This window comes from Agelaius phoeniceus, chromosome 1 (assembly GCF_051311805.1).
Source record: "Agelaius phoeniceus isolate bAgePho1 chromosome 1, bAgePho1.hap1, whole genome shotgun sequence".
In the NCBI taxonomy this organism is placed as follows: Eukaryota; Metazoa; Chordata; class Aves; order Passeriformes; family Icteridae; genus Agelaius; species Agelaius phoeniceus.
The window spans coordinates 39,362,332-39,384,735 of NC_135265.1; the positions used below are offsets into that span (position 1 = coordinate 39,362,332).

At 39.1% G+C, this 22,404-nt stretch overlaps 1 protein-coding gene across 11 annotated transcripts in view; it reads right to left on the reverse strand.

The window, feature by feature from the left end:
* Positions 1-22,404, reverse strand: part of THRB (thyroid hormone receptor beta) — a 169,520-nt gene that overhangs the window by 33,973 nt on the left and 113,143 nt on the right. For 10 of the 11 annotated variants that reach the window (XM_077176800.1, XM_077176764.1, XM_077176777.1 and 7 more), the window contains one exon: positions 15,624-15,688. In XM_077176800.1, the coding sequence (XP_077032915.1) occupies positions 15,624-15,630 (7 nt within the window). In that variant the 5' untranslated portion in view covers positions 15,631-15,688. Of the gene's footprint in view, positions 1-3,154; positions 3,603-15,623; positions 15,689-22,404 lie in introns of those variants that run through there. The other variant, XM_054637904.2, reaches the window with a different exon arrangement.

Below are 22,404 nucleotides of genomic sequence, written 5' to 3' on the forward strand. Positions count from 1 at the left end.
GTTTTACAAATTATGACTAAGATTTTTAATTACAAACAATGAAATACCCCATTAAGATGCACTTCTCTTGTGATTTAGCTTGGTTAGAAAACCCACCAAAACGAACCCACAGAAATGTTAAGGCAAGACAAAAATCCTGTCGCGTCCCTCTGAACACTACAGCCCAACCAACAGAGGTCCCTGACACAGAAAAAAGAAGTATCATGAAGTGCAATTTAATCTGCTGTGGAATATTACCTGCAAGAGTCCTATTCTCCTGACTTTTTCCAAACTGTGCACCCCTGGTCTAGAGTCCTGGGTATCGCAATGCTGCAGATAGGGCCCCTGCACGCCATTCTAAAAGATTCAGCAGTGTCAGTATGTGGGAGGTATTGCAGAGCATTCAAATCAGAAATCAGTCAGGGCAGAGTGCTACTGCTGAAGGACCAAATGGAAGGATCTTATCTTGGTTGCTGTTCAGACTTCATGCATAAAGATGAATAAAAATCCAGGATTTACTAAAAAACTTTACACATTTAAACACGTAGTTGCAAAGATTAAACATACTGTTCTGAACTCTTCACAGTTTTGTATGCCTGTATTATCAGTTCCTAGCTTTGTAAAATGAATTTTTACACATTACAAAATAACTGTTATATTTCCTATTTATGGATTTTATTGTTGCCTGAATTGTCTCAGCCAACTCTGATGGTTTTGGGAAAAAAAAAGAAAATAGATCATGGCTTTTCTAAGCAAACACAAATCAGCACTTTCATAACATGGGCTACATTCCAGACAGATCTTCTCATATCATAAGGAACATATACTGAAAACTGCAACAGCTTTTGAGCAAAACTACTAATGTCATTTTTGCAACACCCATAAGTTGTCAAATACAACTCTCTCTGGGCCCACACAATGAGTTACCATCTCTCTTTAATATATGTATTTGCACCACCTTATTCATTCACTTTATGCACTATTATCAAAGACTCAAAATGGTCCCTCAGAAGTATGACTACACAAACTTATAGAGATTAACTTAAGAAAACCTCAAACATCAGAATCCAAAATAACAACAAGCATTTACAAGAACAGAAAATTAATTATTCATGGTTTTTATTTTATTTTGAAAACTCTACTTGTGACTAAATCATAAGGTAGGATTATGGAATTCTGGTGCTGAAAAGTCACAACGGCACTGGACGAGTATGTCTCAGTGGAAGATAAGACATTAAAAAAATCTTTTTGTCTATGATACTTCTATGATACTTCTCCTTCAACTATTTATAATAGTTGAAGGAGAAAAAGCTAAATCTTTCGGACATAAAATGATTTTCTTTGGTTTGCAACAGATGCAGGAAGATTCAAACTAGCTGCCCTGTGGTACAAACTAGATGAAAATCTCACTTAGACAACAGCACACCTCTTTTCTCCACGTGTACCAACTTAGTTATTTCTCTAAAACTGCTCCTCTCACAAAACCCACTGTACCTTGGTTATGACATGACACTAAATTTGTCTGTGACTCATAAAATGCCAGTGTGATGTGCCTTTTATTGAAATACTTCAGACTCATTAGTCTGCTTGAATAACAAAGAATGTCATCGTTTATATTTAAACGTTCAGATACACTACAATTCCAGCTATCCCTCAAAATATTTTTGACACCTTGAATAAATTTGGTAAAAAGAGAATGGAGCTTGCTCTTTTCTGATGAGGACTCCTCCAGGGTTTGTGCTTGCTTTTTTTTGCACTATTCATGACATGGATAGGTAGCACACGGTCTTGTCAGAAAGCATTTACTCCTTGAGATGTCAGCCAACAAATGAGCAAACAAAATTCTTCAATAGTTTGGATGACTTTTAAGATGGTCCCCAAGCAAATACTACTAAGAGTAATTATAGACCTGTGACCCAGACAACCCACTTTGTTAAGCCTCCCCATATATCATAATTGGAAGACCCTGTTAGCAGACATCAGTTAATTACAGAGCTTATCTCTTGAGAAAGTAATGGCCAACACTTAAAACATGTACCTTTTTTGAGTCATTCCCTGCCTCAACTTCACATGAAAACATCAAGGTAAGAAGTTTCATTTGTTCAAAAATAAAACCAAGCAGAAAACAGGCTAATTTAGCTTGACATAACATAATTAACAGGCTCCTGGATGGGACTGTCTGGGTTTGGTAGCCTCCTGACAGCCCTTAGTAAGACGTTAAAGCGATCAACACCTGACATCTGTTAGCAAAGAGGCATTCTGAGGTAAAGCACAACTAAATCTAAAGAAATCAGGTACTTAGACCAGTTTAACTTTTTCATGAGGTGATATCCTGCCTGACACTGTAATCTTTCTTCCTGGAGTGACGCAAGACTTAAGTAAAAGAAAACAACTTGTAATCCCCCCTCACAATATACAGTAATTATTTTTTAGGTGAAGAGCAATGAAGAACCATTTATCCAAGTTTAAAGAGGAATAACTTAAGCACTACATTTGTGCTAATACCCTAGCAACTGTGATTCTTAAAAGAAGTTCCTTCAATGCTGTGCTGATGAGAAAACAACCTACCTCAGAGAAAATGGTTTATTCTCCTGACTAGTGAGGCAGAGAATATTCCTAACAAGAAGTCCCACTTGAGCTCTGTACATGTACCCACTGAGGCTTTGGGTATGGTTAATATTAAGAAAGAAGGCAAACAACACAGTCACTGCTGAGAGCTGAACACCCTGAAAATAGAAAAGAAGGCTTTCTTTTGTCTTTGCATTTTGAATGTATCAAAGATATGCTTTAAAAAAAAGGACAAGTTCAGCAAAGATTTTTGATCAGCTTATAAAGATCATAAGGAGAGAGACAAATACTTTTTAAAAGCTCTAAAAGAAGAGATATTATTCTGTATAGGTATCACACAGAAAACCCCAGTAAGTACTAAGCACATTGTCGTAAGGGCTCTTCACAAAGCTATTAAATTAAATAGAAGAGAAAACTAAAAACCGCAATTACCACTGATAAAAACCAAATAAATTAAAAAAAGGTTGGTAGCTAGAAAACATCCCCACATAATAATGCTTTTACCAATGGCCAAACCCCTGACAGTAAACAAAGACATAAGCTGGTTTTGCTTTTTGTTTTTTCTAGATACAGCATTTGCTGTGCTCTGCATGATAATGTCAGTTACCTTTACACTTTTTTTCTTCTTTTTGGTATTCCTGGGCACTTGACATGATTTGAAAGTTTGCTTTTGTATAGCCTGGCTGTAAAATTGTACTAGTCCAAGTTGAAGCATGTCGGCATTGCGAAAGCTGCTGTCCATTCCTCTGGATATCATAATTTTTGAAGTGTCTTTTCCTACAGAAATGATTTTCTGTTATGCCCACTACATTCCATTTCTGATTTCTGTCAGGAAGGTGAATCAGTCTGTCCCACAACGGGAGGCCACGTCCTGGATGTTTGGCAAATACTGCAGGGCTACAAACCGTTGGCTTTGCCAAAATCTTGCTCAGGTGTGGAGTTTTGGAAAGCAAGTGGTTCCCCAGCTCTCCTGATGCTGTGGTATTCCTGTGCATCTCCACTGGACTGCACTGATACGATGCAGAACCCTTCAGCCATGCCCATTCAGCCACCATAGCTCCCCTTCAGTAAAAGTGAATATAAAATTTTCCTGTCTGAGAATCCTGAAAAAGCAGGCAGATCTATGTGGACAGGCTAACACTAGATGCAACTTTCACAACATCACAACTACAACATGGGCCCCAGGGCAAGTTAACACCGATTTATTGCCTTGCTCATATGATCATTTGAGGTCTTGTAGGTCGAGGCTGGTCGTGAACAATTTTCAGATACTTAAAACACAAAACATCAAGGATTCAGCCTTGTTTGACTTTGCTCTTATCGTAGGCTGACCTGAGGGACACTCAGTTACCTAAGTGTGACATTCTTATGTGGGCATGCTTAGCAGTTCCGCTTTTGCTACCTACTGCCTTTCTCCGCCTGTGGTCACAGTGGAGTATCAGAGATGCTAATTTTATCTCAGGAGCAAGGACACTTGGCTCCAGTGTGGATAATGGACAATACCAAACCTGCATGATTTTATCTAACTGGTCATTGCTTGTTCTTTGGTATAGAAGAAACTGAGATACCACTAGCTGACACATTTGGAAAACTAAATACAGCCCAATTTCTATTTCTGGGCAGCAAACTAAAATCAGTAGAAATGACCCATCAAAGATCACATTCGGTATTTAAGAAATTATTTTATTTTATATTATATGTAACAAAATTAAAATACAAAATAGCTGTTTAACTTGCATAAAGAAAATAGCAAATTCCAGACATCTGATGACTGATACCACAGTGATTTTAATCATAGTAAGATTCTGCTGTTCTAATCAACCTAAGAGTCAATTTTACATGCATTTCACTCAGTAAAGCAACATATTGGTAAGGGCATGCCAAGTCAGTAATTTCCAGAAAAAAATGATTCAAAGTAAATTGGGATTTCAGTTACCAGTTCTATCATAATATTGCTGTTTCTGAATCCTTTGTCTTAGGACTTCTCTTAAGTGGAATATTGTTAGTACAGGACAAATTCAGAAAACTTAATCATGGTTAGTTTTAAACACTGTTATCCTACTTTAATTCCTGTATGTACATACAGCTTTCCTGAGTATGTTATTTAATTTTAGATGTAAACACCTTTTTGCTGCTAAGAATACAAGCTCACCTGACATTTGCAGATACAAATCTGTTTCTTCTACTGACTGTATCTCAGATGGACATCAGTAACACAAATTTGAGAAAGTACCTGGCATCATGGACTTCAATGCAAAGGGCAGGTAAGTTACCTACATAATTTGCTCTTACCTACTTACTTCTAGCTTTATAGATCTGCTCTTAGTTCAGACTTCATTTTCTAAGTAAAATTAAAAACTAATTCTAAATGCAGGTAATATGGCAAGAGAATATCACTTGTAGGAGGATAATCAGTTTAAAATAGAATAGTGAAAGTAACCCAGAAATACTAGGCAATTTAAAAAAATATAAAAAGAATAGAATATAAAACTTTTTTAATAATTTGAACACTTTTATATTCTCTTGACTTCATAAATTTAAGCACAGAGAAAGAGATAGGGTTTCTCTGATAAGGTCCTCTGGGAACTGAGGATTTCATTTTCTGTGGCACAAAGAAGAGCTGTGCACTACAAGCCACCCTTCCTCTAGACTTTGCATAACCTTGAACAGTGTACTTAGTTCAGTAAAAGGCTACTCTCCCTTGAGTTCCTTCACACTCTAACTATCTCCCTGTGTGGATAACATTCTCAAAATGTGAGAGTCAGGCATGTGCAATATATATATTAAAAATACTGGCATTTCTATTATGCACTCATAAATAGATCCATGCTTTGTCAGCTCCTTGAGCAGGCCAGTGATGCAACACAATTCTTGACCTTGTTTAGAAAAGTCAGTTGTACCCTCAGGTACTCAGGTCTTGCTATTAGTCCTCAAGACCAGTGATTCATAATTCAGGCTGTTCAATCTCATTAGGCAAAAATTTCTATATATTTTCCTCAAATTTATCTTTGATATTAAAGGCCATCTTTGCTGTCTTTTAGCCTATGGGGATTTGTGTTACCTTTGATTTTAATTAAAACCCATATATTCATGACTATGGTAAAAATTCTGTTCCCCAAGGATTCAGAGAGGGTGTCACATAAGGCTTATAGATTTTTACCTTTAGCAAGGAACTCCAAAACCCTTCATAACTTAAAAAATAAAATCAAAACATATCTTCCAATTTCTTCGTTAGCAAAGCATCCATGGGACTTTGAAATATGATTATAGACACATTTAAACTATGAGAAGAAATTGATTCTATTACAGTTTACATCATTTGGAATTTACACAGGCAGAGTTTAACAAAGCTAGCCAAACATCAAGAAGCTATATGCTCTCTTCTCCTTTTATCTCCCTCTGAAATTTGTCTCACTATTTTGCCTGCCATGTTAGTTACAGTTCATTTAATTTTACAAGTTTCCACTTTATTTCACAAATTCTCCTCAGTCACCAGGGACATTACACATTCAAGTTTTGCTAGTCAAAGATTAAGTTGCAAGGAACTACCACTGAAGGCTCTTATATTTTGTCTTCTATTCTTTTACTTCCTATACTGAGGCACAGTGGATGTTTATTTCTTAAATTACTATTCTTCTTATTATAATGTTAAATTACTTTCATGAGAAGACTACATTATTTATTCTACTCCATTGGCTCTAACATATACTGCCTGAATGTCTCAAAGCCTTTTTTTTCCTTTTTATCAAAAAAAAAAAAAAAAAAAAAAACCAAAAAAACAACAACAAAAAAAAAAAAACAAACAAAAACACCAAAAAATTGAAATCTCCTGCATCTGGTCTTGGTCTTGTCAACCCAAAATCTTTGATAAAGGATGATAATGGAATTTTGTCTCCACTTCTTACCTGTAAGAGAAGCATCTCTCTCTCCCTCTAGCTACTGTTGAAACAGGTATAATCAAGGCAGGAAGCAGTACAGCCTACTGGGATGAACCATGACTAAAAACTACAGGCCCTGTTTCAGAGTAAAGAGGACTAACAAGCAGGGCCAGAGCTCTTCTCATCAAGGAATCACCAAACAATTTCAAAATGCACACTGTAGCAATAACTGGCATCTCAGCAGTCAACAGGTCAAAAGACTTCAAATTCCCATCAGAAGGTCTTTTTAAAGGCAAGTTTGTTTTTACAGAAGAAGAAAAGTTTTAGCAGATGAACTGCCCATTAAGCTTACCTAAAAGAATAGGCAAGGGGAATCCCTAAGAATTCTTTTATTACAAACCAAAGCAAATACTCCTTAATGGGTAATTGTAAAGGTTGGCCTATTCTCAGGCATGCAGTGTTATCTGAATGTCAATATATAAAGGACTACAGAAAAAATATGGAACAATTTGTTTTCATCTCAGTTATGTGGCCTTTTTTCCCAATTTCCTACTAGTATCTGCCAACAGTGGTCAAAGAAGCAATATACAAAAAGCTCTACCATTTTTAATACAACCCAAGTGAAGAGAGGCATTAAGTTGTATCTCCAGAAAGATGGAAGGTGGTAGCCAGCCAGCCAGGAAGACAGTGTTTCCTGCTGGAATGAGCTGTATACCAACCCTGAACTTTGATCCAGACAAAAACTCAGAGTGCACAAAATAGGACCAAAAACCACACTGGAGGAGTGCCTGTTCCCCATGCTCACAACAACCCCAGAGACACTGCATTTAATTCCCCCTGCTGTGCCCTGAGAGCTACACTAATTTTCCTTGCTTAGGATCTGCCCTGTTGCAATCAAGGCTGGATCTGCATTACCATTATTACTGTTATTGCTTTATACCACAGGAGCTCCAGTTAACAGCTAGATCCACTGGTGATGAAAGCTGCTGTGAACACAAAGGCAATCAGTGCCTGCTCCTCAGAGACTGACTACATTGCTCACACTTTTTGGGGGAGTGCAAACATTTATTTTTCACCCTCAGCAACAGGCTGTCACTTAGACAAAAGGTAAATTAACAGTTCTGGGAAGTCCGAGGATTGCTGTTTTCCCAGTTACAAAGACACTTCCTCTAACAACAAAAAGTTATTTTACATTCCAAAACTGCTCACAGCAGAATCTCCACTGAAAATTCTCTCTATACAGTACTTCAATTTGCAGCTGACCAAAACAGGGGAAATTAGGAAACCAGCTTGGAGATCTCTGAATTGTCATTAGCTTACTTGATTGCAAATGTACATAATAAAGTTTTTCCTTTTTTGATATTTGAGGTTTACTGAAAAAAGAGCAGCAGAGACAACAGCACCTCACTGGTTTTTTTTGGTTTTTTTTTGTTTTACCATTGAAGTGCAAGCATATAAGGACACTGAAGTGGGTTGGCTTCAGAGAGATCAACTAAGGCAAATGTAATTAGGATTAGGACTGAGGGGTGCACAGTAGGTTGATGAAGCAGCCTAGCTTTGTATGGACCCAGTCCAATAAAACTAGAGGATTTTTACTTGATGACTTGAGAGAAAGAAAGGAAAAAGCAACCAAGCTACAATTAAAGGACATGTCCCAGTAAAGTTAACACCTGATTCATACTTTGTTCCAGCATTTTAAACCCCACAAACTATAAGTAAAAACATGTGAAGCTTTCATGTGTGTTTGTGCTGGAAAAGACAAAACCATCTATGTCACCAAGGCTAAGGTTCCATTTCTTCTCATTAATCTTGCTGTCAGTTCACACCATTTTATTTTCTCTCATTTATTTTGCTTCTTCTCTCCTCTTCGTCTTTTATCTCCTACCCTTCCATTTTCTCCCAAGAAAAAAGAATAGCATTTTCTCCTTATGCTTCCTTATAAAAGAGAGAAACACTTCACAATTGAGTTTCACTACTTTTAAACTAGGGTCATATGATCATTGAATAAGCAGAAGGATGGAGCCCAGCTCACACAGACTAGCCAGACTCTTCTTCTTAAATATGCAAATTTTGCCTCTGTAAATGTGCTAAATAAAACCTTTGAGAACATGTGATTTCTTTCCTGAATTTCTAAAATATAAAAATTACAATGCCTATAAGAAAAGAATTGTAGAGTGAAAGGAACTGTAGCAGGTAGAATGAGCAATGTCCATTAGGTGATTTTCAATATTTCAGAAACATGTGCATATGTGTATGCTTGTAGAAGTAAACAGCCAGGGTTATTTAATCCAGGGTTGTTGTTCTGCTACTTGCTTTAGCAGTGGCAATATTATAAATAAAATATTTAAACATTAAATTTTAGAATATGGATTTAAAGATTAAATTTCAATATTTCCAATCTTTTGGACAAGTATTAAATCACCAGAAAAGAAGAGTGCACAGATAATTACAATAAACTTTGTAAACAGTTTCTAATGTGTAAGAAAAGGCAATATTAGGAAACTTGCAATAAAGAGTGTAATAGCTTTATCCTTGTTCTTGATACATCTTAATGAGCTCCTCTGTGAATCAGTGCAATCACTTTTAAAAACAAGCTAAATTTCCATTAACTTTTAAAGCAATATTACACATACACTTATCTCATCAAGAGCTGGGGTTGACATTATGCTCAAATTTCTAAACATGAGAAAAAATTAATCAGAGAAAAAGAATACCCAGAAGAACCTGGCAGTTCATCTGTAAGTTCACCAGAGGCAGGTTCTGAGCACAGAGAAGCAAATTGTTCAGGGTTTTTGGTACGTAAAGAGCTCTCTGAAATCCTGTCCTTTGAGAAATGAACAGGAATTGTATAGACCAAAACAGAATCTTGTAGCAGCTACAGATAAAACAAACTTACCAAAAGAAATGAATGACCAAAGCTATATGGGGAAAAGCAGTAAAATGCCAGGACACACCACGGAACTAGAATGGTGGTGCTAACCAATACAGCCACATAGATGCCATAAATGCATTCTTCCCTCTCACAGATCTGCCCAACACATGGGAGGGAGTTTTTCTGAGAAGAAGCTATAGCTGAACCACAGGGCTCACCTGGCTGCTGTTCTCCAACAGGAGTCATAAATGGATACCCAGGGAAGAGTAAGAACAAAGCAAGCACATATGAGAGCTCCCACCAAGAGTCTCTCAATCCCCAGCTACTCCTCAGCCCAAGGGACTGACTGAGCCCTTGTGGCCTTTCTAAAATGCAGCAATACCCACTGGATCTCTTTTTGAACTACAGCCCAGTCTACTCTTGAGTACATTTTTTGTGTTCACAGTCCCCTCTAGCAAGGAATCCCAGTGTCTGTCTTCATGTGCAGAACCACCTCCCTATGTTTTAAAACAACATTGATTTAGTTCCCCACAGACAGCAATCCACCTCTCCAGGGCTCATTTTACAGACTACTGTTTGTGTGAATATGGGAATGTTAATGGATGTTTACTCTCTTCATGTTGTGTTAGATAATTCTTGTAATGCCTGGAACTACTAAAATAAAAGTGAGAAGACAAAACACCATTTTCAGAATATGGCTCAAAATAAATAAAACACATCTTTAAAAACAATTAAGTTACAGTGAAACCATTTAGTAAATCACTCAAATCACTTCTACAAATCACTTTAGATCACTGCCACCTTTTTCTAAAATCCTGATTCTGAATATTACTTTCCTCATGAGCTTTCAAATCAATTCACATGGTCTTTCCCTAACCTCTCACTAGACCTTCCATTTCCTCCCACTGGGTAGTGGACAGTACATTTGGCTACTGCTTGCTAACAAAATCCTGGGGATACAAGCGCATAATTGAAGGTTTTTCTTTTATCAAGGTGGTGAAACAGTTCAAGTTATTTCAGTTCTAAAACTGCTTAAAGAGATATCTTGAAATAACACCTCCCATTGAAGGACTGAGGTTTAAGTAAGGGCCAGGTAAAACAAACAAAGGTACTAAAACTAGCAGTCTTGACAAATACATAATTTGTAATAGACAAAAAAGGTAAATAAACAAATAAGGTTTGCCCAAACAATGCAGTCAAAGCTTCTTCAGTAAGAAAGACAAATTTGGATGTGAGGAGAGAATTCTTTTAACTTCAAATAAACTCAAGCTTGGTACAGATCTAAACCATTTGCAGAAACACAACAAAACAATAGTGAAAGGCCTTTGTGTATGACAACATTTACACATTTCCTTAAACATTTATCTTTTTTTTATGATAGCACTGCAGCAAATCTGATGCTTTTAAAGAACATAATGAGAAGGGAATTTAGAGAATGCAAAAGGTATTTTTATATGGAAATAACTGGAAAATGCCCAGGTGGACTGATCCCACAGTTTACCAACAGCTTTTCAACTGGCACAAAAAAAATTAAAGTCCTCTCTATGTACAGGGATCAATACCAAGGACAAAAGTTGTAAGTTGATTGCTCTGGCATACAGTTATCAGAAGAATTGAACAGCAGCTGTGGTTAGGCTTTTGAAGATCATAAAATGGCAGGCTGTAACTCCTGTGGCAAGCACAGCAAAGTGCTTTATTTTATAGGCTATTGAAGAAGACTTAGAAAAAACAGAAGGACATTTTACTCCTTTTAAATGACTATTCTAAAATCTTCTTGCCTGCAAAATAAAGAAGTACATTTTACACTGACACTTTGCAGTCCTCCTTTACCTGATATCAGTAGTGAAAAACAACTACAGAGTCTAAGAATTACACTCAAAATTTAAAATACAACAGTCTGCTCCCAACAGAAATAAATTTCAGAAAAATGAGTTATCAAAAGAAACAGCTCTGGCTTAAAAAAAACTACTATATAAAGGGACTAAATATACTGATAGATCATTAAAAAGAAAACAGAAAAAACATATCAGCATTAACATAATGAAATATACCTAAAATGACTAGCAAATGCTACAAAACTAAAAAAAGTACTGCTACTACAAAAAAAAGTTTGTTCTCTCTGTTCTTTGTGAAATCTAATTGGATTCCCCTCCCCCTCTTTTTTTTTTTTTTGAAAATGTGTGATCTTTTGAGGAAAAAAAACAGCAGGTATTCATAAGTTAGAAAGAAAATACAACATATTAAAGAATTGCACAAAATTTGAAACGTTAAACGTTACAAAATGTTTCGCACACTACTTGGCTTTTGTATTTATACAGCACTTTTACAAAGCACTTTTAAAAATATTAAATTTTTGAACCCAAAAATTAACGCAGAGTGTCTGTAACCTAGAACTTAGCAAGTGTGATATTTTTAACTGCATATTCAGAAATGCGCTTCTAAGTAATAAGAGCCATCATGGAGTGATTCATAGCTTCATGCAAAAACATCCCACAATATAAATCCTGTTAACCTTTTGAAAATCCCCAAAAGCTCATTACAAAGCTGCTGAATCCTGGCATAACAAAATCTTATATTAAAGTATTTACTGTCCTTCTAAAAAGTCCATTACTTAAAAGAAATAATACACTTGAGTTAGTCAGATTTTATCATGGTCTGGCAGGCAAAGAAGTGTCAGACAGTGATGTATGTCAAATTAAATTATCCTAGGAAAATCATTATAGAAATTTGGGAGAAATAATTTCTCAGCTGATGTTAAACAATAAACTGTTCTCTGCCTGAATTAATGCCAAGTTTACAGGGTAATGAGCATTACAGTGAAAAGACTCATGAAGAAAATGTGGTACCTTTCCTATTCTATTACTTTTCCCAGTTCTTGGAAACTACGTGCAACACCCTTGGAGACACTGGTTTTCAAATGGATTTGTTGCACGAAAGCTGATTAATTTCTTCTCCAAATGAGGGACCTGTTTCAAGAAACGTTGCATATTAAATTCTACTTACTGAAAATATGCATTTATGACATTTAAATTATATTCCCCAATGTAAGCACTTAATTTTATTATAATTCCTATCTTGATCTAACTTTATAGTCATTACCAAATAGAACAGTGTGGATATTTGAGTAGAAGCACAATGACAATGACTGGGTTGATTTTGAAGCTCCCAAGTAAAAGCAGAGTAAAACCCCAGCCTCACTGAAATCAGTGAAAGAAGCTTTTACTGGAACCACTATTATACTCTTTACATTCTCTCTTCATTTGCATGAAAGTAAAAATTATGAGATTTACTGTATTCTACAAATACTATTTTCTGGGTTTTAGAACCCTTTCTTGAATTTCTTCTTCAGTTTTCACTGTATAAAATAAAGTAAGATGAAAATACGTCTCAAGGTTTGTCCTGCATTTTGGGAGAAAATATACAGAAGGGAGCCTTCAGTGACAGCTGTGGCCGGTGAATACTGATGCTAAACCAGAAGTTTCATAACAGTACTAAAATAGAAAGAACTTTAAAAATTATTTTACATACTTGCTTATTTATTTTATTTTCTCAATGAGAAAATAATACTTTCCAACTTTTTTACTATTCTATCATGCAAATGTATGCACACGAAAGAACTTGCTCTTATTGCTAAGATAGTACTAATTTTATTATGCTGATAATTTTTTTTTTCTCAGACATTACTTTGTGGGCAGTAATTGTTGGTGTCAACTGTAAAACTGCTGATGAACACTGCTGTTTCAGACCAGAAAACCAATCACACCACAGGCTGCATCCAAAGCAGTGTGGCCACCAGAGCAAGGAAGGAGATTCTGCCCCTCTATTCCCCTCTCATGAGACCCCACCTGGAGCACTGCATCCAGCTCTGGGGTCCTCAGAACAGGAAGGACATAGACTTGTAAGTCCAGAAGAGGGACACCAAGATGATCACAAGAATCAAACACCTCTCCTATAATGAAAGCTTGAAAAAGTTGAAACTGTTTAGCCTTGAAGAGGGAAAGCTCTGGGGAGAGTTGATTGTGGCTTTTTAGTACCTGAAGGGGGCCTGTAAGAAAGATGGGGACAAATTTTTTAGTCTGCAAATGCACTAAAGACTGGTTTTACTGTCAAAGTCAAATTCTACAATCTCCTGTCAGAAAAACTTCTCTAGATTGCACAAGAACCTGAAGGCTTTCAGGCAGTGCCTACAAGTGGAAAATACATACTGCAGTAGAAACATAACATATGGGGAGGAAAAATTATCTATCAAAACCACAGAATAATACAGCCTGTTATTTTAGCCAGCTGGTTTGGTTTCATATTAGATTCTGCTCCCATATTCCAGTGACTCAGTAACAGAATCTAAACTTCCATTATCATTCATTAGAAAACAACTCTTGTCTGGCTCTGGATCACGGTATTTATGAAGTTTTTATACAGTTTGAAAGTATTTCATTTCATCCATGTTTCTCTGCACATTTACACTCATGTAGGGAACGTCATTCCTATAATCAGAAACAGAAAATATGAACTGCTCATAATGAAAAGTGATGGACATCTACAGCTGTACAAACAGTCATCTCCATCTCAACTTTTTTTTTTGCTTGATGATAATGTCCTTTGCACATATTTGCTCCCCTGACTTCTGTCAAAAGAAATGCAGAAAATATAGGTCCTTCCAATTAGGCTTTGTGTTTCTCTGAGCTTAGCAGAGCTGCCCTGCCAGGGGCAAGTCCAGGGAGACAGGACTGATTAGAGTGCTAGTGGAAAATCTCCACAAACCCACCCTCCACAGGAAGCCACAGACCCAACAGAGAAGGTGAGGATAAAGTGGGTACACTGTGTTTCCTTCCTCATCTCTTGCCATCACACAGCAGAAGCTAATAACTGCTCCCTCCAAAACCACAGCAATGTCAAGCCCTGCAGTAAAATGCCATAAAACACAGTTTAGCGTGAGACAGGGGAGACCACAGCATCGAGTTGGAAGAGACCAAATTACATGCCAGTGCTTTAAATTCTTCCAAAACAGGCAAATGCTAAATGAAATTGCCATGCCCAGAATGCCTGCAGGACAATGCAAAACCACTCTAGCAGGGCCTACCAATGCAGCCCAAGGACACTAACTCGTTCCCAGTCCTCATGTGGCAGTGATGCCAAGTCAGAGCCTGACACACCAGCAAAGGGTCAGTATTTGACTTCATTCCACAGAATGCCTCAGTACTCTCTGCTTCCTTCTTACTTTTGTCTCTGCTTCAATGGGCAGCAAAGTAACCATAAAAAGACACACCTTTTCATACTATCAAATAATGGGGTTTACTATGAAAGCATATATTTACATAATACTCTGTTTCTTCCCCCCTCTACCTCTTAGCTAGAAACCTAAAACCAGAAGACCATCTTTGTTGATGAATGCGGCTGTTATCCCTTGCTGGCCAGTAGAAGTGGATGGGAGCCTTCTAGGGAAAAGGAAAAGGAAGTTGATCTGCATAGTCAAGTAAAAATAAACTGTCCTTTGGGCAGAACACCAGGAATGCAGTCTAGTTAGTGGTGACTTTTCCTATGTAGCACATGCTGTATTTTGCAGGTTTTTAAAAGGTCCCATTTATGCATTTGGCTTTTGAAATACACATTGACAAATGATATCAGTAGAATACTTTCTTTGGCAAATTGATGAATACTAAAACAAATTCTGAAATTCTATGGCCTTCTATACGATCTCCACATAATAAGCATGTCTTTCTAGACACTGTTCAGGGATTAGATGCATGGGGGTTCTGACACAGCTAATTTATGTGTAACCTTCAGATGCTCTGCAACTGGCAGGGATAAGATGGCTAAGCAGGCTTAAAATGGTTAATGGTCATGTCAACTCTGGATCTTCAGCACACCTGCAGACCTAGTCAATAATTCTCTGAAGTGTACTTGGCAACCTATGTAAAATAAGTTTGACTGTGTCATGTTGAAGATCAGGGGATATGTCCATGTTATGAAATAACTTAGGCCAGGAAACTCAGCAGAAACTTTTCCTATGCTGGCAGCTTCTGCAGGATAGCTGAAGTTGGAATGTGCATTCAGAACAAAACACAACTAGGTTCCAGAAGGCAAACCAAGGACTATGAAAGTTTCAAAAATGCTGGGGAAGATTACTGTGTCCCACATGTCGATGCTCTGGATGGAGGAAAGAGTTCCATTCCCAGCACTAATGGGGAATGAATGCAGAATTTCAACAAATTTCAATTTCAGTGAATTCAGAAATTGTTAAAGAAGCATTTTTCAATAAACATTTAGCAAGAATTGTCCAGAAAGGCAAGAAACATTGCACAGATGTTCTTATTAAATATGATTACCTGACATACTGCTGGGAGTTATGGATATGTAATCATTCTTGTCCTTCTTCCGTCACCAATGTCACCTGCCAAAAAAAAGGAAAAAAACCCCATGTAATATGTTCATAAATGCTCATCTGCAGAACACCATTAACATTTAACCAAGATGGAACCTTCTGGATCTTGAATAGCATGGTCAATGTCTGATGGCTTAACACATTAAATTCAAAGCACTTTGCTTAGCTGCATAAGGTAACAAAATGTAAATCAGGTCCAAACATGGTGGACTGGAGGACCTATGGTTAACAGGGATTTGGAAGCAGCGTCCAAAAGCCTATGCCTACTGATGCTAAAAAAATTTAAAAAAAAAAGCTTTTGTGCATTTCATGAAATACTTTCCATTATTTTTTCTGCAGAAGTTCCTCTAAGTCTCTTATGTGACCTCAGGAGCTAACTGGTTTCTACTTTACAGTTTCTAATGATATGCATATACCATTACTCTTGGGTTCAGTAAAAACAGAAGATTCAAAGGAATTAGAAATTCTCTGTCACAGTTACACCAATTCTTACCCAGTCATTCAAAACCCAAAAGTCTACTGACTTTTACAAAGTTCTGAGATGTAAATTATAATTTTGTTCATATGGTAGAAAACTAATCTACATGTACTTAACACTTTTGAACAATGATATCCTCTATTTTATTAACAAGACATCTGCATCTGTGAAGAACCGAATCTGGCATTTTAAAATCTCGTTTTTGATATTTAGATTGTGTCCCCCTTTCATACATCCATACACATACACACAAACACACACACACACACACACACACACACATACATATACACACAGACATACTAACTATACTCTTTTTCTGCTTGGTAGCAAAGATTGAAGCCCTGCAAGCTAATTTAGTGCCAGGAGAGAAAGTCATGGATACCAGTGATGAGAACATCCTTCAGCTGTGTCGGTATTTATACCACCCCTCACGTTTTTCCCACGGAGGCATCACAGGCAGCTTGCCCTTGTTCAGCCATCCCTGCCCAAAACACAGTGCCCAGCTAGATGATCCCAGCTTGCTCCCTAGTCTAAGCTCCAACAATCCAACCCAAGCAGAGACAATCCTAAAGGCATTACTCCAGAATAGAGACAAGATCTCATTAGAATTTTTAAGTAAGAAATCCCAGGCCTACAAGTGACCCCAATACTGCCTGAGGAAAACTAGCCTCAGAACAGAGTCGCTCTCAGCACTGGTGAGGCCACATCTCAAATACTGTGTTCAGGTTTGGGTTTTACTTCACTCTAAAAAGATCATTGAGGTGCTGCAGCATGTCCAGAGAAGGGCAACAAGGCTCATGAAGAAAACATGTCCTATGGTGAAGAGCTGAGGGAGCTGGTATTGTTCAGCCTGGAGGAGGCTCGGGGGGAACCTCATCCCTCTCTACAACTACCCAAAAGGAGAATGTAGTGAGGTGTGACTGCACTGAGAGGGCCAGAGAAAACGGTCTTCAGCCGAGACAGGGGAGACTCAGATTAGATATTACATAAAGTTTTTCACCTATTGGAAATAGGTTCACCTATTGGAATAGGTTGTCTTAGAGAGATTGTGGAGTCACCATTCCCAGAGGGGTTTAAGAAGCATCTGGATCTCGTGCTGGATGTGGATGTGGCTTAGTGGTTTAGTGGTTATGGTGGTAGTTCTGGGTTGATGTTTGGACTGGATGATCTAAAAGGCTTCTTACAACCTCGCCGATTCTGTGATTCTCTGAACAGAAAATACCTCTCTTTTAACATTAGTGTGGAAGTGACATTTTAGAGAGGAAGTAGAACCTCTCTTAAATTGTCCTGATCACCATTTCATGATACGAAACTGGTCTTTACTAACAAAACTGTGGATTTTATTTCTCTCCATCCATTCAGTGCCACAGCCCTGTCCCTGATTCCTCACACAGGGAGCCTTTCCCTTGAAATACATATCCTTCCCTAGCAGGGGGCTGAACACCGGGCACATCTGCTGTGTTAGGCAGGGGTCAGAACGAGAGAGCAGGTGAGCGGCAGCACCGGTGAATTAATGCATCCGGGACGCGGCCCCGCCGCTCCACCTCAGCCCCTCAGCGGCCTGCAGGCCGCTCCCACACCCGGGGCTCCGCTCAGCTACACGCGGTGTGGCCGGGACGGCCCCAGCTATCGAGACGGGCTGTGAGGCAGGGCCGTGCCCCGCGCCCACCGAGGGCCGGGAGGAACAGGGCAGGCAGCGCGCAGGGAAGGGGAGGGGCTCCGGCAGGGAAGGGGCACCGGGAAGCGCGGCAAGGCAGGGAAGGGGCTCCGGCCGGAGCCGCGGCCTCCCCGCCCTCCCGCAGGCAGAGCCCGCCCGCGGCGCGGCGCGGCAGCGGCCCCTGGCGGCCGCGCGGGAGCGGCCCGCGGCGCAGCCCGGAGCGCCATTCCCGGGCTTCTCCGTCACCCCGCTCCTCCTTGACTAAACCGGGCACGTCTGCGTGTAGCTTTAAATTAATTAATTACTACTCCAATGGTCGGAATTGTTCATGATAAAAAAAAATTAAAAAAACAACATAACCAACCAAGCAAAAACAAACAATAAAGAACCAACAAAAACCCAGCAAACAACAACACACAAAGCACCCCGACAAGACACAAACACACATACACCCCCTCTCCCTAATAAAAAAGTAGGAAAAAACCCAAACAAACCCATAATCATAGAATATCCGGAGCTGGAATGGATCCACAAGGATCATCAAAGTCCAGCTCCTGGCCCTGCCCCGGACAACTCCAGGAATGTGATCCTATGAGTCCCTTCAAACTCAGCAGATTCTGTGATTCTGTGGATGGCTCCACGTGCCTTACAGCATTGCCTCGGGCTCCTGGACCTCTGGCAGGCTTGGAACAGTGACCACTTCCCTGGGGAGACAATTTATTTTGTCTTTTCTAGTTTCCTAGTAATCTGAAATGATTTCTCCCTGTAATACTGAATGAAAATTACTGATTTCAGGATAAAATGTTCATTCTATTTGCAAGGCAAAACTAATGTAAAACCTACTAAAGTTTTACAGAAGAAACTTTACATGAGGGATGCAGAGCACTGGAATGTGCTACCCTGGGAAGTCACGGAGTCTCCCTCTCTGGAGACATTTAAAACACACCTGGACACGTTCCTGGGTCACCTGTAACCTGCTCTAGATGACCCTGCCTCGGCAAGGGGGTTGGACTGGATGATCTCCAGAAGTCCCTTCCAACCCTGACAAGTCTGTGAACTGGTAAAATATCTTCCAGTATATGTGTGACAATGTGTTTTTACCTCATCTTTTCTCCCAAGCAAGCCACCCAAGACTTCATCTGGGCTCCTGGACAGGACAGAATCTCTTTAATCTTATAAGGGAAGATCAAATATTCTGCTTGATATTTCCATGTACAAACCACACAACCAGAGGTCATTCTTTTTGCTGCTGACATCTTGTGGAACTTCAAAATCCTTAACAGTTTGTCAATCCAGATTTGAGAGGATACAAATTTAGAACAGGCCTCCAATTAAAATCAGACTCTGACCCATCCCACGACGTCATGGGACGTTGTGAACCTCAACAATAAGCCATTTCCCAGAATTTAATTGTGGTTTAGTGACTCAGTGACACACAAGCATATTTGAAGCAAACAATTGAGTCTTTTAAACAAAAATTCTGCCTCTCCTGTAAATAATTACTTACTAAACCTAAAATTATTGGTTTTGCACCAATCTATTAAAAAGGATGGTAAAAAAAGGATAAATACAATGTTCTTCAATGAATTCTGCACAAAGAGAAAAATTCTAGTTATCCTGGGAATTTTGCCATTTTCCCTGATGAGACTAGGACTTGGCATAAAAGCAGCTGTCACTTGTGTAAAAAAATTAATTACAAAATAACTGTAAGAAAAGCTGGTCTTTTGTTTTGAAGCATTACACTAACATATCTGGCTTTGGCAGTCTTTTTGAGTGCTGTGGTTTAAAATGGAGAGTGTGCATCCTCTTTTTCTCCTCACACCTGCCTAGAGATAAAGTTTCTTGGAGCAGGTCTTGATGTTGCTGTCGATGTGCAGCATCTCACCCATCTCAATTTAGCAACAACCAAAAGATACATAGTAACTGAGCCCATTTGTAATGCCTGCTTTAATCATCATTATGATTATTTAAACCATTAGTTTAAACCATAATAAATAATAATTAAAATCATAGTGATAATTAAAATAGTTTATGATTTTAATAATCTTCCCAAATGTCTTGGGATCTTTTCTAAGGGATGCTTTTACACTGCATTTTAAATGCCAGAAGTAATTTCCTATTTTTCTTTCCAAGGAATGTGGCCCATAGATGGAAACATTGTGGAAATACAGAACTCATTATCCATTCTGGCACATACATAGCACAGCCTTCTGAAGGCACAACACAGCTTCTACTTCACATGAGCAAGAATATTAAGTGGTGTCTACATTAATTGTAGCCAGTTCCTCTGGAAGGCATAGTTGTGTAAGATGATGGAGGAAATCAGGTTGTTTTTAAGTGTCTACAGCTAAAAAGTACATGAGCAGGCACAAATGGGAAGGATGGGGATGAGTCACAGACGAGTCTCCACTACGTCAGGCCAGAAATGTCTGGGGGTCTTTACGGACACTGCAGAGTAAGTCCCTTTCTTGCCAGAAGTGACACAATTTCTATGGCTAAGCTTTGCTAACGTCACAGGGAGCAGGGAGCAGGCTTTGTTAGATTATCTTTTGTGTGTTGAGCACTTACTTGCCCACAAAAGAGCTACCCAAGGTCTCATGGCTCTGAGTCACAGAGTGACTGCAGCATCAATTCAGAGGCTGCTATCTCACATCCCGCATGACCTCCCTGCTAGAGAGTTTCAGCAGCAGACTGAGCACTGTGCTCCTTCTCCATCACTGGCATTATATCCTGCTTTTTCTTCTTTTTTTTATAAACAAGGTAGTCCTCATGATTGCATTGGATACCTCAAATGAAAGCAGCAAAATGCATACTGCATCTTGATATGGAGTATTGTTTCAGATCTACAGCCCTGCTCCAGGAAAATAATATTCTTTTACTGTCCCTAAATAAATTTTTAAAAAGAGACATCTTTGGAATCTTGAGATCCTCTGGCCTGAATAGGTGATATTTCAAATTAATTGTCAGGCTCTGGTCTCCAATACAGAAGCACTGTCTAGCCATATTGCCAGTTACTGCACATCCTTATTTTTTCCATAATGAAAGGCGATTAACCAATTAGCATTAATCAGTGTAGTTAGGTGTTTTCCCACTTTCACCAAGTGCCTCCTCCTTCATAGGAATGCATCAGATTAACCAATGACTATCTAACAGGAGTGTGCTGCCCAGGGGATGAGGGTGTTTTTGACCATATTCTGATGCTTCGGCTTTAAATGGTGGCTGCCTCTAGGCCAGGGCCAGGGTAATTTTGTGGTTTGAATCCTGGTTCCTGTCCATACCATGAACCACACACCTTCTGGAATGCCTCAGGCTTCCCCTCCTACTCATCAAGAAGCTAAGAAGCTGCACAGGGTGGACAGGCACTGCTGCCTCCCGTCTCTTCTCAAGGCAGGAACAGGTGGGAAAAAGGATTTTGCACCTTTCAGAAGCAGTGACAAGCTGCCCAGCTCCTTGCTGGACTGCTCTTTGACATCCCCTTTTAAAAGCCATAGGAAAGGCCATGGGGCAACCTGGCTCATTGGCACAAGTGCCTCCTGTAACCCTACCTGCAGCTCCCGATGGCTCTGCCCTATCCCGGCACTCTTACACAATGCTCTTACACAACCCTTGCCAGGCACTGGGCTGCCTCCAGGGAGGCTGAGAAGAGGGGCAGGCTGCTGGCAGACCCAGAACAGGGTGGGGGAAGCCTGCCCAGGTCCTGGGAGCAGATGAGGGCACTGAGGGGAGAGCAGAACATGTAGGTTTTGGAACCAGGCACAGGGAGGAAGCTCCATCACAGCCAGAGCAAGAGCCACAGCCCCAGCACCACACCAGCCCCTCTTGCCCTGCCATTCCACAAGTTATGGCACTTCCTTTTTTTTTCTTGAGGGCTGCCTTGGCTTGGGGAAGATGAATTATGGGATGTATCATCTGAATATTTTCTTCTGTAAACTCCCTCTGTGAAAGTTGCTCTCACTTTTAAGTTCGTCTTTAGTGAAAAATCCAGACTAGCTACTCTGCATCAGGAAAAATTACAAAGTAGCCCACAGGCTGTATTGATGTCTAACTGAATTTTTTAATTAGTTTCAATATTTAATATTGCAATATTTAACAACAAAGCAAAATTAGTATTTTGGAGCAAGTTATACAGAGGATTTTGCAAGCTCTACATACTCAGTATAAAATGTACTAGACCATGGCTTATGGTAAATGATAAATTTATCATGAGGCAGCAGTATTTCCTCCCTTGCAAAACATAATGAACAACTGTGCATTGCATGAGAAATAAAAATCTATCTAGTTTTCCAAATATGTTTAATGAAAAGCACCCATAAGAACTAGCTTGTAGGCACAAGCTCAGAAGTGGGCTTTGACTCATGCTTTTTATTGCTAGTATAGCTCAGCTCACGAGGACACAAAAACATGCAATAAAGCATAAAATCAAAACCACAGTGCATTATCTGTATAAACATTTGCATCTATCCCAGAACATAAGATCAAAAAAGCAAAGAGCTATTGAGCTTTTTAATAGGAATGTCCAGTAATTCTGTGTAATATCCCCTTCACACAGACTTAACCTGTGCTCAGCTCTGTGCAGGCATCAGGAGA